Genomic DNA, 18,386 nt, shown 5'->3' on the forward strand with positions numbered 1-18,386 from the left:
AAACAAAACCTCTAATGTTCTTGTATTGACAAGAATAGCTCCAGGATTCCCATAGGCATTGTTAGAAAAAAATAAAAATAAAAAGTTAGGTGGCTGCAGATTTAAAGGGGGGAGGGGGAAGGGAACATTAGAGAATATCCTGAAGGGTTAGAGGTGGTGATAGAAAGCAACCAATTGGCTATCTATCTAATGAATGTAGTCATGCCTACTATTTTAACTAGGTAAATCTTTCTCCATGACAGCCATTTTCTAGAGACCAAAATCATGCTCTCAGAATTCTAAATGTGCCCAAAACTTACCCAGAATAAACACTGTGTATACCACCAGTCTGGAAGACTGATGGGATGGGATTATATCAGGGTGTATGAGGAGGTCTATCCATGCCATTCTGCTTACAGCTGTCTTTTCTATTGGTTCTGGAGAACTAGGATCAGGTTGGTACCTGCAAAAAAAAAATTCAACAAAAAATCAATGGTGTCTTATTTCTGCCCGATGGAATTGGCATCCCCAGGTGGTGTTAGCAGTATGTCAGAGCCATTGCAAATAAACTCATTTTCAGAGAATTAAGAAGGCTAAGAGAGGCCATGGAGACATATTAGCATACTAAACTATAGCTTAGTTTTTGTGGTTTTGGATTCTGATTCAAATTCCTCATTAAAATTTCCACCTGTAAGAGCATGACAGTTGGGTAGGGAGGGAAAGGGAGATGCAGAAATATGAAACGGCAAGGAAAATCTCCATGGGGGTAATGGCCCAATGCTCCAGGAGCATCAATGCTGTTTGTGGAAATTTAACTGAATATGAAAAATAATATATTACACGATAATACATCATTAGTAATTCTTCTAATATTGAGTCATTCTATATCCAAAGAACTGTATGAATATCTGGAACCGTCGACAATCATATATACCTTTTTCAGTATTCTAGTTTGGTAACAATAGTTACAAGTGCAGGTTACTGTATTACCTGAGAAGTAGAATGGAGACAGCAACTAAAGTGTAGGCTAGCAGTGTTCCAATTGACATCACATTAACCAAGACCTTCAGATCAAAAAGGACGGCCAGCAGTGCTGTGAAAACAGAAAAGGATGCCTACTGCAAGCGCAATCAGCTGAATAATTTCTATTCTTATAGACATCTGTATAAAGGACAATATCTCCATTATTTTGCCAAAACAGCTCTTGTAAATACTTGCCATGGTTTCAGTCTCTTGAGTTAGAAATTAGATAAGGGAGAAATCCTGTGCGAACAGGGACTGCACTTTGAAAATAATTCAGAGTACTCCGAGATCGGCACCACTCTGCTGTTCAGTAAAGCACCTAACTTTCTGGTTTTGAGTGAGACTATTGAAAAAAAGCCACTACTTTAGGGAGTCAATTTAAGATGGGGTCAAAAGCAACTCTAAACTGTTTCTGAAGTATGGACACCCCTAGCCATGAACCAACAACGGTCAAGTTCAACTCAAGGGATATTTATGTTCATCATTATTTTTTCTGGAAAAGCAATACCTAGACTTACCTGCAACTGCTCCAGATACCAAAGTTGCAATTACTGGATTTTGTTGGCTGTTCACTCTGGCCAAAACATGAAAGAGAAGTCCATCCCTGGCCATCGCAAATAAAATTCGTGGCATTGGGAACACAGAACCCAACAAGCTGCAAAAGAACCCCAAGAAAAGAGTAAAATAACTCATGTTAATAACTCTTTGTTTCCTTTGGCAATCTGCATTACATGCATTGGAATAGATTTTGCAAGGGGAAAAAATTTACAGCTTCAGGAGAAATGCAAATCATGGAATTGATATTTGAGAATGATATACTTCTTTTGGAGCTTGATAATAAAACAATGTTTTAGGAGATCATTGCATTTTAACCTCCATTATGCCATACCTGATAATAAGTAAAATAATCTGCAACGTGTACTTGACATACCTGAGACACATGAGAAAGGAAGTTTTATACTTATAGTGATTTGTTCTTATAATAAGAAAAGCGGGTCCATTAAGAAGCTAATCACATAAAGGATGGACAGCTAAAATGTATTATGTACAGTACAGTATCTGCCCTCTTTTGCTTCACTGTTATTTTTGTTTTAATCCTGTTCTTATGTAAACTGCTTCAAGTCATCAGAGAAGCCTAGTAAAACAAACAATAATCAATTACTGTATTTTGTCTTTTAAAAAATCAAAATCAATGAATTATAATGAATGGCTGTAGACTCAAAATAATCAGATGGAAAAATCTGCTCATAAAATGCATCATTCATTCATTTACAGAATTTGCTATTTTTATTTATTTTATTTTATTTATTTTGTCACAACAATATATCTTGAAATATAGTTATTGTTACATATAAATTTACTAAGCACTGATCTAACAGTGTCTGTTAATGACAGTTAAATGGAACCCAAGTTTCACAATCTTTAAAATACATGGTTAGCGAGCAACATTGTGTGACATGTTGCCTTCCTGCCTTTCTCATGGTCTTGGACATATCTGTATGGTTATAGTTACCGGTAGAATATCCTAGACAAGATGGTTTTTGTTATATTCTTAAAACGTAAGGATACGAGGTAGCTCTACCTGGTTGTAAGTGCACAGAGTGACCCCACAGCAACAGCGTACTTGGCTGATCTCCATCCAATATATTCAAAAGCCACTGGTAATGGGCTTAGTGGATCCAAAAGATGATAGGGCATCATGAGGGTCAAGGCAGCAGAAACACCAAAATATATCAGGAAACAGATGAGAAGTGAGAAAACGATTCCCAGGGGGATAGATTTATGAGGATCCTTTACTTCTTCACCTGTTAAATGCAGACATGAGAAGCCCTAAAATCACTTTGAAATATACACTTTCATACATCGGATTATTTATTTAATAATTATATGAATTGTGCACAGATGTAAAACCAGATTATGAAAGAGAAATAAAGCCCAAAGGAATTCCTCTTCTAGGTTCTAGTGGGATTGGTCACTCACTGGGATTGGAAGCATACTGAAATAATATGGTTGCTTCTAGACTCAATGAGTAAGGGACATAAAAGCCTCAGGGAAAAAGCTCTGAAAAAGGCCTGTCTCCTAATCTATCCCCTTCTTTCGGTGGGGTGTGTGTGTGTGATCCTTACTACTCCATCTCTAAATAACCAGATTTCATGGGCTGATTCATAAATGGTAAGGTATTGTCTAATTATCTTATTTCAGACATCAAAAAAGTAGAGAATTTTCCATCTTCCTGTTAGAACAATAGAAAATAGGATAGCTTTAAAAGGACCTATATCTCTTCTTGAAGTCATATCAATTTTTATAATAATAATTTATTAAATTTGTATGCTGCTCAATTCTCAACATCTCTGGTTGGCTCCACAATAATTAAACAAATAAATTGCAATAAAGATAAAAAGAAAAAAAGCAAGCTCAATGAATAAAGGAGTCTCAGTCTTCCTCGCCAAAGGTCTGGGTTTTCATAGCTCATCTAAACAACAGCAGAGTGACAGACATCCAGAGGGGCAACCTCATTCCAAAAGGCAGGCACTGATACAGAAGAGGCACATTTCCATATCATCCATATATATATATATATGGATATATATATGTTACATATATATATATGTTACATATACATATATATGTTTTCTGTTGTTTTTTGTCTGTGAACCGCCCTGAGTCCTTCGGGAGATGGGCGGTATACAAATATAATAAATAATAATAATAATAATCCAAATAGATGATATTGTTTAATCAAAGGAACCCAGAGTGTGTAAACTCTGTGGAATCGGGTCAGCCAGACAGATATTGTGAGAAATAACTATCTCAAATAAGCAGACCGCATACCATATAACTGCCAAATAGGAACATCAATAATTCAAATTTGTATTGCTCTATCCATGGATTAACCATTAAGCAAAATAAGTACATGTTTATGGCACCAAGGGAAGGGAGCACCACAGATTTTCCACCCCAGGTTTTCTTGCCTTAACTTTTTCATTGCCATGCTCTGTTTTTCAGCTCTTGTTGAGACTTGGAAGGGCCAAGGACACCGTTGTTGGGCCATGTATGGGACATCAGTTGGACTTAATCTGGTACTGTTCTTACCTGTAGTTGCAATGCAATCAAATCCAACAAAAGCATAGAAACATATAGCAGCTCCAGCCAGAGTGCCTGAAAAGCCATATGGCATGAACCCTCCAGTTCCATATTTCCGGGTTCCATTTCCAGCCACAGTTTGATTACTTTGAAGGAAAACCACATTAAATAAATAAATCTGAGAAAGAGCTGAATGTGCACAGTTGATCTAATCACCTACAAACAATGTATGAAGGAAGGAAGGATGTACAACAAAACTATAGATGGCAAAGCAGTGAATGCTCAATGCAAAAATACTAGAAAGTATTTTTAAAAAGCGTTGTTCTTCTGGGATGATCTTGTTGAATTTAACCATAAAAATCAATTAAGAGTGCTATGGGGTGTAGAAGAAGAAATGTTAAACTGGGAAAAGTTAAATTCAAACCCTAGTTTAACTGTTAAGTTCATCATTCTTCTTTAACTTAACCTATTTCCCCAGATGCATGCTATCCTGATTTCTCTAAAGAAGGGGAGGTTCAGTTTACAAATGAAATAAATTCTAGCTAATTTAAATAGAAATATCATGAATATTGTATCCTTCAGAAATTCACATACTTAAAGCTTTTTCTTTTTCTTTTAGCTGATCCTGAATCTTTTGAAAATATATTTTGTGGACATTTGTTGGTTTTTACTTGAGCACTGATCAAACTAGTTTCTTACCTAAGGTTACTGTCAATCAGCCTTCGCAGATCATCTTCACTTAATCTCCAATTTTTCAGGTCTCCTTTGAATAACCCACTAATTGTTATGAAGACAAGGATGACCACATTAATAGTTGTAAAGACTTTATTCACTGTGGTAGATTCTTTTATACCTATGGAAAGGAGGCCTATGGAGTAAAAAAAAAAAGCAGAATTAGATTTATGCTAAGATCTCATTGTTGTTAGGCACTATGCTTTATGAATTGCATATGGCACAGTCTGAAAGCGTATGTCAAATATATCTGGACATGGTGTAGAAAAAGCTCCCTTTACAAACTGAAAGTATACTTGCTGGTTCTAAATAGCTTGTAAAACATAATTGCCCAAAAAAACCAGCTAGAGATATTTCCTGAGCTATTTTATTTATTTATTTATTTATTTATTGGATTTGCGAATGCCACCTAATGCCTAAAAGATTCTGAGCAGCAATCAATAAGTCTATTTATTTATTTATTTATTTATTTTATTAAATTTTTATACCGCCCTTCTCCCAAAGGACTCAGGGCGGTGTACAGCCAGAATAAAAACAAAATATATACAATTTAAAACAACATACAAGTCTAATACATAGATTAAAAATTAAAACCACTTAATTGCCCAGACCAAAATAATACCCCCCACTATGCAAAATTCAGCAGCGCCCAGGCCTAGAACCCAAGTCTTAGCAACTTCTAGAAACCAAGGAGAGTGGGAGACTTACTGTATTTTTCAAAATATAAGACACACCCTTTTCCTCCCTAAAAGACGGTGAAAATTTGGGTGCCTCTTATACACTGAATGTAGCCCAGCCCAAACTCTGAAACAAAAATTTCAGAAGCTGAAAAAAGCCTCTTAAAGGGAGGTTTCAGAGGCTGAAGAAAACCCTCTTAAAGGGAGGTTTCAGAGGCTAAAAAAAAAAAGCAAGGTGCAGAGCTCACAACAAAGGAACCTGTTGCTAAAGTTCACCTCTGGGAACTGCCGATTGGGGGTATTCAAGAGGCCATCCACCCGCCAATTAGCTTTTTTCTTATTTTCCTCCCCAAAAACTAAGGTGCAGTCTTATAGTCTGAAAAATATAGAGATAGTATCTCTAGGATAGGGTTCATTAGAATCTTAAAGGATGGGACTACATCAAGCACTTCAAATAACATAATAATGGATAATAATAATAATAGTGGATTGTGGAGGTGCTCATTGTTAAAGGGGCTACAGACTACAGATCAGAATGCAGGGTTTCCATGACAAATGTCTTCAGTGCAATCTTCAGTATCTCCCAGCAATGCTGTGAAAGGTTTCTGGAGTTCTGAAAGCAGTCCATATAACCCAAATGGGACATGGTCTGTTCTGAAATAAGGCAGGCATGTTATATTGTTACACAAAACATGTTCTTCCTATATATGTTTATATGTGTATATACTATATAATCTTTTTGTATGATGTTGTGACAAAATAAATAAATAAATAAAATAAATAAATGTTTGGGAAGATAGCTAGAAAATATTTAGAAGAATCTCACTTTTTTTAGCTCCTACAGAACACGGGCAGATTTGGAAAGCAAATAACAAACTTTGATTTAGTACTTTAGTTCTTAGCAAATGCCAATGTCTTCCTGCAGCCTTTCAAACCCTATGTCCTCCCAATGAATTGGAATTTAACACCCAAAATTCATGTCCATGCACATTCATTTAATAATGAATAAGAAGCCATTCCTTGCCCTGAAAACACAGGGCATGCTAGCAGCAATAAAGCTAGTCAGCTTGTCAGTGGCAGCTGCAGGGTTGGGAAACTGTAACTGAGATTCTGATATCATCATTTAGGGCTGCCTGAGATGAAGAACAAAGGGCATAGTAAGAAGGTAAAATTGTTTGCTTCTAGAAAATGGTTACCTTGATACGGGATTGGTTTCTAATAGTTACAAAATTGAGAAACAATCGTGCAAAACGATTATTACCCTCAATATGACGCTACAGAGCACTGCACACCAGAACAACTAGACACAAGAACAGTTTCTTGCTGAATGCCATCACTCGGCTAAACAAATAATTCCCACAACACTGTCAAACTATTACTAAATCTGCACTACTATTAATCTTCTCATTGTTCCCATCACCCATCTCCTTCCACTTACGACTGTATGACTGTAACTTTGTTGCTTGTATCCTGATGATTTATATTGATATTGATTGTTTCCTGGTTGCTTATTTGTACCCTATGACTATCATTAAGTGTTGTAACTTAGAATTCTTAATGAATATATATTTTCTTTTATGTACACTGAGAGCGTATGCACCAAGACAAATTTCTTGTGTGTCCAATCACACTTGGCCAATAAAGAATTCTATTCTATTCTATTCTATTCTATCCTATCCTATCCTATCCTATCCTATCCTATCCTATCCTATCCTATCCTATCCTATCCTATTCAAACATACCTGTTACCAGAAAAATTAGGCAAACAGCAAAGATATCTGGATATTCAGCCAGACCTGGGATGCTCAGGGTCAGATGTATGTTGAAAACATTTCCCAGGTTTTTGCCCAAAATCTCATCAAAAGTAGCACTCCATGCTCTGGCTATACTGGAAGCTCCTATAGAGAATAAACTAGGTATATCAAACATTATCATATATCAGGCAAAGCATATCAAACTTTAAGAAAAACATATTTCACACAGTCCTATCATCTCTTCTTTGAGCACACATTTACATTGCAAAGGAAGATGTTGATAATTGCTGGATAATTGCTGGATAATTGGGGGGAGAAGGGAAGGAGGAGGAAGAGGAGAAGAAGGAAAGAAGATGATGAAGGAGTTGTAAGTCCAGAGGCAGCCTAAGACAAAAGTTTAGTGTATGACTTGAGATGGGTGGCTATAGAAATTGAATAAATAAACAAACTCTTATCACTTTCAATATCCCACTCATATACCACCTAAGATGCAGAGTCCAATTCTTCTATTTCACACAGGGCCCCAATTGCACACAGACCCACACAATCAGAAGGGGGTTTACTACAAAGCTGCCACTTCAATGCATTTAAAATACCTTGAAATATACAGTGAATTGGCTTTGTGTCTCCTAGCATTCACAGGCTAATAAAGAAACCTCATGGGCTGAATTATGCTAGTGTTCCCCTTGCCTAGCCTACATTGCATGGTAGAGAGTCTTTAGATTCTACTGCATTTTCAACAATGGCCTTTCCCAGGGCAACCCAAAGAGATGGGGTTTGGAAGCTAAATGGGCCATAATACTGAACTTCATTTTCTCTAGAAATTCACATCTACTTAAGTGGTGTCTGTCTATCTTTTTTTAGGCCCAAAACCCTGATATAATTGAAATCTAACACAGTTCTAGAATGGAGAGGCCCAAACCATGATAATACCAATTACATAGGACAATAGCAGGTTCCACCCCGTGACGAAGGCACATAGCTCTCCAACTGTGACGTAGCTGTACAGATATGCTGATCCTGCTAGAGGCACCCGGGCTCCAAATTCAGCATAACAAAATCCTGCCAAAATGGATACCATAGCAGCAATAAAAAAGGAAATGATAATACTAGGTCCCGAGATATTCTTGGCTACTTCCCCTGCTAAGACATACACCCCTGCACCTAGAGTACTGCCCACCCCAAAGGCTACTAAATCCAGGACAGTAAGGCAGCGATGCAGGTGTGATTCTCTGTAGCCATTGGCAGTTATTACTTTCCGACGAGAAACCATCTGAAAGAGGGAGATCATGGAACTCCATACTGGCATCTGAAACAAAAAAAGAAGATCCAGATTTTCTTCTATGTGTGATATCCTTTCAGATATTTGAAGAGTGCTATCTTATCCATTCTGTGTCATCTCTTCTGATGACACATAATGGCAGCATAAGGGTCCAGATTTGATGATAATCTCAACAATTGAGTTCATTCATATAGTTATTTATATTTATCTTACGAATCTTCTTTGTTTTTATTTTTTTGTTTTTTTCTTCAGTATTCAGTGTATGAATTTTTTTTTACTTTTGTATGTCATTTATTAATCTGTTTTAAAAAAAGCATATTTTTTTGCCAGCTTAAGAACTGGAGGAATGCATATTAACATGGCTACTAGGAAAAGAATTAGAAACTGAAAAATATTTTATATGTAAGTTGTTACCTTACAAACTACAGTTAGATGCTCGGACAAGCAAATGAAAGCAAAACCAAAGATCTTGAAACCGGGGTGAAATGCTCCCGGTTCGGACCGGATCACCTGATCCGGTAGCAATGGCGGCGGGTGGTTCAGAGAACCGATAGCAAAAATTCCTCCCCCCCACCCATTCCCAGCTGAGCCACACGATCATCAGAGGTTTTTTATTTTACTTTTAAAAGCATTTTTTCTTCGGCCAAAAAAATGCTTTTAAAAGTAAAAAAAAAAACTCTGATGATCGCGCGGCTTAGCTGGGATCATCAGAGTCTTTTAAAAGCATTTTTTCTACAACCTCTTCTGCCAAAGAGGTTGTTAAAAAATGCTTTTAAAAGGCTCTGACGATTCCAGCTGAGTTGCCTGATCGTCAGAGGCCATGCCCACCCAATCACATTATCCCCCACCAAGCCACGCCCACAGAACTGGTAGTAAAAAAATTTACATTTCACCACTATCCTGAAATAATTATATAAAAGCTTATTTCTGGTGTACTTTGCAAACAACATTTTCTTAATCATTTTAATGCATGCCATATTTTGATTTAGGTGAATCAATCTTAGAAAAAGCTAATTTAGAGGGCTGTGTAGAAAATAATCTCCTGATGGAAACATACAAATATATTCAATTAATCTGAGGGTGTGGTCCATATAGGGCTTTGGAGCCAGTTCCAGATTGGTGCGAATCTCATGATATCCCACAATAGTCTTATTGTAGAGCAGCTACAGCATGGTCCATGCAGAATTGCAAAGTTTATTTTGGAAATGAGCATGCTGAAACTCTGCAAAGCTTGTGGGGGCAGGTCATTTCTCATTCTTGGAAATGTGTTTGCTGGTTTTTTTCTTTTCCCTTCTAACCCTGCAATGTCCTTATGCTGAAGTTTGTGAACAGAGAGAGAGAAAGCTATAAATAGTCTGTCCATCCATGTAAAATATGTGCAGTGGGTGAGAGAAGGAGGGCACTAGTTGAATTTTATAGTCTGTGCTCTTCTAATGGGCAGCTGCAGAATCATCTGGAGGTCTTGGAGGCTGTGCAAAGGACAGCTGCAGGCCATTGAAAAACTGGTGAAAAGGATCTGGGGAAAGTTCAGGAATTGACAAGGGCAGATGTGTATAAAAATACTCTCAGATATTCTCAGACAAAAATGAGTAGAAAGGTTGAGCCTGTTGCTGTTCTCTCTTCAATCAGTAGGTTGCAGAGTTGTGTAACATAGTAACTAAAGGCCGATTTGAAGTTTTAAAAATAAACTTTAAAAAATTAGACTTAAAAAAAAAAACGCTATTCATACAATAAGCCATCATGGTGCCTATTCATGAATGTGAACAGAAAATACTGAAGACTGATACTTCAATCAGAATGATCTAAGCTGGAATACACAAGTAAATTAATTTGACTACCTATTATTTGACCTGAAGTCAGGTATTCTTTTTCAATTGTTTTTCATCAAGCATAGAAAATGCTTTCGGCTATGCTTTTTTCTTGATCATGCTTTCTAGCAATTAATCTGCCTTTATTCATGCATCTTATTTTCTTTCATACTTCTCCAGACTTTCAAGATGCTCACTTTAGATCCTAAATATGGATTTTGATTTGTAAACATGCCAAATTATAAAGGAGTGTTTTTAGAAAGGAAGATTGTTATTTCAGATTCATCTTAAGATTCACTTAAGTCTGTTTATAACATTCCCAAATCAACATTCTAATCACTCATCTGTTTACAGTTGGTTCTCAATTTACAATCCCAGTTGGGACCAGAATCTTGGTCATTGACCAAAGCAACTCTTAAGTGAGGTGACCATGTGACCGCTTTGTTCAGTGACCATAATCCCAGCTCTCCCAATTGTGATTGCTAAATAGTCATATGGCTCACGCAATGACGACAAAAGGTGGTGACCAAGGGGGTGAGGGAGGGTCTGGGAGACCTGCCATGGTAGAGGTACAGCTACAGGTACAGGTACCTGTAATTGTACCTGTACTTTTTAAAGTTTAAAGCCAGTTTGGTCTAGCGGTTAAGGCACCAGCCATAGAAAGCAAGAGATCATGTGTTCTAGTCCCGCCTTAGCCATGAAAATCAGGTGGGTGACTGGGCCTAGTCATTCTCTCTCACTCACAGGGTTATTGTTGTTGGGGAAATAGGAGGAGGAAGGTATGTTGGATATGTTTTCCATCTTGAGTTATTTGTAAAAATAATAAAGGCAAATAAAATACAGGGCCACTGGCATGAGAAAACTGCCAAAGCTGGGAGGACTGGCCCCTCTCCACACCCCAACGCACCAGGAAGCCCAAGCCCTTCCCCCAATCCACGCTATTTTGGGTCTACTTACTTTTGCCTTTTCCTACCACCGCTGAAAAAACCCTTCTAGCCTACAAAATGATTGCCTTCACTAGCTTTCATAGGCCTGATAAGAGCCTTTCTAGCCTTCGGAATGATTTTTTTTTTAAATCACCTTTCTAGCTTTCAGAACTTTTCTAGCCTTTTGGACCTAAAAGCTAGTGAAAACGATCATTCTGAAGGCTAGAAGGGCTCTTTTCTGGGTAGAAAGCTAGTGAAGGTGAACATTCTGAAGGCTAGAAAGGCTCTTTTACTTACATTCACTTACAGATAAGTGAACTCGGGGATGGCAGGATAGAAAGAGGGCCTGGATGGTAGAGAAAAGTTAGCCAGGATGTAGGCTAAGGTCCAAAGAGTCATGGCAGCTTTGTGCATACCAATGGACCCAGTGGGCTACTGAGATGGAGGAAAGAGACAGACAGTTGGGGAGGGCTGAATTGCTGCGTCCCTGCAGCTGTAAAGGTGGGCACCTTGTCAAATGCTTGAATTTTGATCATGTGACTGTAGGGGTGCTGCAACAGCTGTAACTTCAAACATGGACTTGAACAGACTGGAATGGACATTGAATGAACCGTTGTAAATTGAGGACTACCTGTATTCCAAAATACTTTTTAAAATTCTTAAACTTGCATAAAACTTCTTTCACTAAAGATTGTAGGAGACTCATTGAGAGTATGAACCTTGCCATTCTGAAGGTTTCTAATATAAAAAATAACAGCTTAACAAATAATTTCCAAAAGTTTAATTACAACGTATGCAAGCCTTTTGAGGGTGCCAAACCATGTCTTGGGCCAAGATGGTGACCCCTTGGCTCCCAGAAGAATTATTTATTTATTTATTATTTATTTATTATTATTTATTATTTAATTTGATTTTTATACCGCCCTTCTCCCGAAGGACTCAGGGCGGTGTACAGGCAAAATAAAAACAACAATACAAATATACACAATTTAAATACCCCTAAAAAACTTATTCAAAATTAGCCTGATATTAAAAATCATCATCAATTAAAATCCCATTTAAAATTGGTAAAATTCCCTTTTAAAATCCAATTAAGCCAGCCCCGCGCGAATAAAAAGATGGGTCTTCAGTTCGCGACGAAATGTCCGAAGGTCAGGAATTTGACGTAAACCATAAATAAATAAATCTGAATAAATCTGAATAAATCTGCTGCTGACTGCTGCCTTATGTCTCCTGGCAGAGAGCTTTCCTTCTGCCTTTCCCAGAGTTAAAGCCTTTTCTAGAGAGCTGGGTCTTTGTATAATGCATCTGAAATACAATATAACAACCTAATTATGTCAAGGAATTCATTAATTTATATTCCCAAATAATCATGGATAGTAGCTTTGAAATGTTATTACCGAGTTGAGGTGGCACAGTGGTTAGAGTGCAGTACTGCAGGCTACTTCAGCTGACTGCTAGCTGCAGTTCGGCAGTTCAAATCTTACCGGCTCAAGATTAACTCAGACTTCCATCCTTCCAAGGTGGATAAAATGAGGACCCAGATTGTTGGGGGGCAATATGCTGACTCTGTTAACCGCTTAGAGAGGGCTTTAAAAGTACTATGAAGCAGTATATAAGTCTAAGTGCTATTGCTATTTCAAAAATGTATTGAGTCCCAAAAACAGTGTAAAGTAAAACAAGTATTGATTTAAAAAAAAAAAGTTAGGTGTCATGTCAAAGATTTTCAGCCAAATTATAATAGAGATATGCTTAGAGCAACTCCCAATCTGGCGGTTATAATTTCTGGGAATGATAATAAAAATGTAGTTTAACATAAATAGAAGATACCAGGTTGGGAAGCCTACTTTGAAAAAGGAAAACTGCTTTGGAATAAATTGAGGATTCTGGCTTTGGAATAATTAACAGTTAATGTTCATGATGAGAAGTAATGCTAAATTAGTCTTTACCATAATATTTATTTATTTATTTATAATTACATTTCTATACCGCACCATCTCCCAAAGGACTCAGGGCGGTGTACAGCCAATATTAAAATACACATACTGTGAATATACACATAATGTGAATTAGATAGATGCCCAATTTTCATACCAGACTCCAGTTTTAGAAATAAGTTACTCATCATAGGTTAAATCAGATTAACCTTCTTTTTTCAATGGGTTTAAGAAAATCCACATCTAGACAAGGGGGAATTTATACCAGTTACCAAGCTATTATGAGAATGAAATGGCTGCTCTGCATCTGGTATAAAGACACACGCTGTTGTTTACAGATCTCCGCAGTGAAAATTAAAAACACAAGCAAACCATGTATGTCACATCAGAAGAATGAAACATTCAGTTTTATACTTTATTTAATGAAACAGCATTTGCTGAGAGACAAGAGGCAAGCAAAGCCTTTTTCTACACAAGAGATCATATTTCATTGAGCCAGAAGATAATGTTCTTTTTAAAAAAGTGGAAAAATTATAGTTTTCCATATATGGTCAGAAAGTTAGATTTAGTGGGATGTTGCCTTTGATTTAAGTCATGTGATCCAGCTGTGGTTTTGAGCTCTTGTTCATTGCTGCTGCTGGTGCTAATGCTTACTAGCGCCAGGTCTGAGGAAAATCCTCTCTGGTGGGGCCTCCCTTGACTTTTGGCAAGCAAGATGAGCCCTGTTATGCTAACTGAAGCTGTCAATTTTGACAGCTATTTTGGAGTAACCTCACATAGGTAATTAGTAGATTTGTTGTTTTGGCTTCTAGGAAGGATTTATTAGGTGTCGATAAAACTTGGTTATTCTTGTGGGAGTTTGTCACTTTAGAAAAGGGGGTATAATTTCTTTTTTCTTTTTTTTCTTTTTATTTTCCATTTTTCCAATTTACATAACAATAAGCATTTTTAACAATACTGTGTCATGTGTCTCTTACAGTTGTTTACATTTATTTCTATACATTTTTGTTCCTCTGTTCCACTTATACCACTTCCCACACCTCATAAAATTCTGTTTCTTCCTTGCCTTTCATTTCTAACGTTAACTTATACATCTCGGCACATTCTAATATCTTATGTATAATCATCTCATTGGCTGGTATATTTTCAAGTTTCCAACATTGAGCATAAACAATTTGTGCTGCTGTTACTATGTGTAAAATGATATCTAGGAGTTCCTTCTTTATCCTTTGATTAATTATTCCTAATAAAAATAATTCAGCTTTAAATTCAATTTGTTCTCCTGTTATCTCCTGTAACCATCTCCTTATCTATTTATAATGTCTTTTTTCTACCTTCTGCTGCAGCAGCAACAGCTACTACCGCAGCCAAACACTTTTCATTAGCACCATCTTGCAGATTATGTGGCAATACTTAGCATTTTTCCAGGCTGTTAAATCTACTTCCCATTTTAATTTTCTTCAGGGCTTCAGAAGGATGCTACCAACAACACAGTGGAAATTAAAATAGCATCTCCATGGTATTATTCATTATCCATGCTAGATGGAGACAGAATTAAAGAAAGTCAGGACAAATCTCTGTGGTGGGCTCATGACAACTGCTCAAAGATGCTGCACCAAGTCCTAATTAGGTTATTTAGATATTCATATCATCCTACCTGGATGATATGGACTAACTTGAGTCAGTCTTCCCCAGCCTGAGCCCTTCATATGGTGAGTTGAAAACTCCCAACATGAGCTACCAACTCGAAGTGATTTTCTCTGGATAGTGTCTGTATTAATCTAATCACTTTCTTGACACAGTGGAGGCAAGTGATTAAGTGATTTAAGTTTAAAGGTTGCATTTTTATTTAAACCCAAGACACACAACAAGATTCATTTTCCAGCAACAGCTGAGGGTGGGGGGGGGGAGAACATTGGGTAATGTTGCATTCTCATAAGAACTAAGTACGTTTTTTGTGTGCGCTAGAAGGGGGCCATTCATTCATTTGCTGCATCCTAGCCTCATAAACAGGTTTACTCAGAAACACTTCAACAGAATACCATCTGTCTTAACGTTGGGGCCATGAGCAGAAATTGCAATTGGCCGATTAATCAGAACCCCCCCCCGCCCCAAACCCTGCGTGGAAGCCGATCCTCTACGTTGTCTGAATTCAGAGACAAGATGCATCTTATGGAACCCATTTTCCTTTCTGATGTACTCGGGGTAGTGCCCCTTTTCCCGGCGTGTTGGAGATGTGCAAAAAGAGGCTCGCCCGCTATAGCGAGAGTGGCGTTTCTCTGCAGCAAACATCTTTCTCTCTCTCCCCCCTCCCCACCCTCCCCTCAATCCCGGGCGAGAGGGGAGCGAGGGTGGTGCCAAGGGCCGGCCAGAATTGGACGATTCCGAGGCTTGTGACGTCGCGGCTCGAGCGGAGCTCGGAGGGAACAGCTGCATTGCGCCGAGGCTGGTCTGCCTTTGATCCCTGCCCTAGGAAGAGCCCGGTTGCCTAGCGGTGGATCCTGCGGCCTCTCCTTTCAACAAGCCTTAGGAAGCAGAAGAGGCCTCGGCCCAGCAAAGTAAGGATTTGCATGTCTGCCGGTAGCATATCTCTCTCTCTCCCTCCCTTCCTCTCTCTCTCTCTCTCTCTCTGTCTGTCTGTCTGTCTGTGTATGCACACGCGTGTGTCCTGAAGAGGGTATGAATAATCCAGCAATTGTACTGGTAGCAGCTGCTAAACAATCTCATAACTCATTTAAGAGGGGAATACTGTCACATGGATTCACACAAGTGGGGTGGGGGTGGGTGGGAGAGAACCCATTGCTGGTGATTTTTCTCTATAAATTTATATTTGTAAGGCGCCGGTGAGGGTGGTTCAAATCCAGGGTATTGTTCTGCTTGATGATTCTGTCATAGAGAACTTTTTCTTTTCTCGCCTTTCTTCTTTTTCTTGTTTTAAGCTTTTTTTATGCGTGGGAGGACAAGTTATGGAGTAATTTAGGATGGTCTTGCTGCACTAAAGAAAATCTTTTGAGGAATTTTGTCAACATGGTTCCTGCGAGTGAAAATGGTTCCAATAAATTGGTGATTTTTTTCTCCCCAGTGAAATTCAGTCTTTGCATCCCTTCATCAAAACAAAACAGGCTTTTGTTTTGTTTAAACTGTAACCAAATTATAATCTGAGAGGTGAAACAGTACCTTACATCTGTATGATCTTGAAAAATCTTCATAAACTTTTTGTAAACTGTCTGATAAATGGAAAGAAGGCAAATGCTGCCTATTTGGGGGCTCTATTTCTGCTAAAACTGAACAGTTGCATTTGAAAATTATCTTTTTTTTTTCTAGTAAGCAGGCAGAGTTGAAATCTTATGGGCCCTTTTTGAGGGAAACCATTTTTGGCCATATTAACTAAACCTCAGTAGGATGTATTTGGCAGACACTGTTAGTTGTAGGAATTAAGTCTCATGGAATTAAATATAGGAAAAGAAGAGAATAAATAAAGCATTTATAATATTACTTCTTTTTGCTTTCAAGGCATTAGCATCTCTGAAAATAATTACCCAATTGATTTGTTAAGGGAATTTTACCCAACTGTGCTCTCTTTCAAATGTTCCACAGAATTTCCAGCCAGAATGGAAAAGACTTTATCCCATTTAATACAGAATAATATCTTTTCAGTTAAAATGTTTGCCATGTGTGGGCAAAGGCATCTGAATGATAACTCTAAGCCCCCTATTGCCCTATTCCCCTATTGGTTCCCTAGGGGTTGGGTGGGGTCCTGGGTATCACAGCTCCAGAAAGGTTTTTTGCACACTTGGAAATAGTTCCTTCTGAAATCTATGCTATACTGTTTATTTAAATTGGGAAGTTGTTTTCTGATGCTGCAGGCAAGAACCGTTTTTAATTATTGCTTTCCTAATACACAACTTTCAGTATTTAAAAAAGTGCTGTACTGTATTAGACTGTTGATATGTTAATGAAAACTTCATTTTGATACAGATTTTTTTAGCTACATTAAGTAATGGTGAGTGAGGACTGGGACAATAGTTTAAATTCTGAGCAAGATACCTTTGTGCACACACACCCCCTCGCCATCTTTAAGAGATCTGGCAGTTGTCAGGAAGGGACTAAAGAAAAGAAAAAACATAGTTACTTTGCAGTGACTATGGTGGAAAAAACCCTGACTGTCATCAAAGACTGTTCCTATTATTTAATTTCTTATTAAATTTTCTTCTATGAGAAAAAAAGCAATAGGAAGACAGGGGAAGGAGGATCAGATTATTAAAAAAAAAAGTCATATGACTGCCTTCACCCAAGGTTTTGTTAAAGAAGCAGGTTATGATTTATATTGATATATTGATCATCAATTGTGTTGTAAATGTTGTACCTTGATGAACGTATCTTTTCTTTTATGTACACTGAGAGCATATGCACCAAGACAAATTCCTTGTGTGTCCAATCACACTTGGCCAATAAAATTCTATTCTATTCTATTCTATTCTAATAATCATACTAAAAGCTTTTATCTTGAAATACCTGCAGACTGTTCTTAAAAGGTTAATTATAGGCTGATAACTCAACCTTTTTATCCCTTTGTAGACATAGCTGCAGTTTCATTCATTTAATCTGGCAAATCATTGATGAGGCTACTTTCAGTGTTGCTGTTTAAACTCCTGAAAAAGAGCTTTCTCTTTCAGACCAGATCAGATTCAAAAAAAGAGTTTTCCAGACCAGTGTTCCTGGACAAAATTCAATTGTATACAGAATGAATCTGGGAACAGAGGAGTCAATGTTACTTTCTTGACTTCAGTTAATGAGAACCAGGTTTACAATTTCATTGTCTGCTTTAATGGATCCTCTTGGGGTGTTGTAGTATCTTTGTGAATGGAATTTTTATACAGTAGATGTATTTTAGAATTACACCTTTGATGCCTACTGTTGTAATCTCATGGTGCCTCGTTTCACTAGCTTCTATTTATCTTTTACAGTAATCACATTTATCTAGCTTGATGTATTTGTCAGAAGAGGGGAAAAATTCTGTTTTTTTTCTTCAGAATGGAAAAATGGCAATCTAACATTTCATAGGATCCTAGTTCTTAATCATCTAGCTTTGATGACTCTCTAACTTTGATACTAATGTGGGTCACCATAATAGACTGAAAAGGATGTTTGTCTAACGCCCTCACCCCAGTGCAGCTTTCCTTG

The 18,386-nt window shown here is 37.6% G+C and overlaps 2 protein-coding genes across 4 annotated transcripts in view; one reads left to right on the top strand and one right to left on the bottom strand.

Annotated features, from left to right (window-relative positions):
* Positions 1-270: 270 nt before the first annotated feature.
* Positions 271-14,296, bottom strand: LOC131190517 (cationic amino acid transporter 2-like). Its single transcript, XM_058167854.1, has 9 exons — positions 14,231-14,296; positions 8,183-8,558; positions 7,238-7,393; positions 4,807-4,954; positions 4,096-4,232; positions 2,585-2,807; positions 1,521-1,657; positions 970-1,072; positions 271-442 (listed from the first exon to the last, which is right to left on the bottom strand). Exons 1-9 carry the CDS (start codon positions 14,294-14,296, stop codon positions 271-273), a joined length of 1,518 nt encoding a protein of 505 aa, XP_058023837.1.
* Positions 14,297-15,576: 1,280 nt separating this feature from the next.
* ANXA6 (annexin A6) overlaps positions 15,577-18,386 on the top strand; it is a 47,589-nt gene continuing 44,779 nt past the window's right edge. For 2 of the 3 annotated variants that reach the window (XM_058169332.1, XM_058169333.1), the window contains exon 1: positions 15,581-15,760. The gene's annotated coding sequence lies outside the window, so the exon portion shown is untranslated. Of the gene's footprint in view, positions 15,761-18,386 lie in introns of all 3 variants that reach the window. The other variant, XM_058169334.1, reaches the window with a different exon arrangement.

This window comes from Ahaetulla prasina, chromosome 2 (assembly GCF_028640845.1).
Source record: "Ahaetulla prasina isolate Xishuangbanna chromosome 2, ASM2864084v1, whole genome shotgun sequence".
Classification (NCBI taxonomy): Eukaryota; Metazoa; Chordata; class Lepidosauria; order Squamata; family Colubridae; genus Ahaetulla; species Ahaetulla prasina.

Excerpts from the sequence above, each read along its gene's own strand:
- LOC131190517 (XM_058167854.1), bottom strand. The coding sequence starts at position 14,296 with ATGTATAAGTTAACGTTAGAAATGAAAGGCAAGGAAGAAACAGAATTT. Across the intron at positions 4,233-4,806 it reads AGTGAAGATGATCTGCGAAG|TAATCAAACTGTGGCTGGAA; the intron begins GCTGATTGACAG and ends TTTCCTTCAAAG. Across the intron at positions 1,658-2,584 it reads CTCTGTGCACTTACAACCAG|CTTGTTGGGTTCTGTGTTCC; the intron begins GTAGAGCTACCT and ends GTTCTTTTGCAG.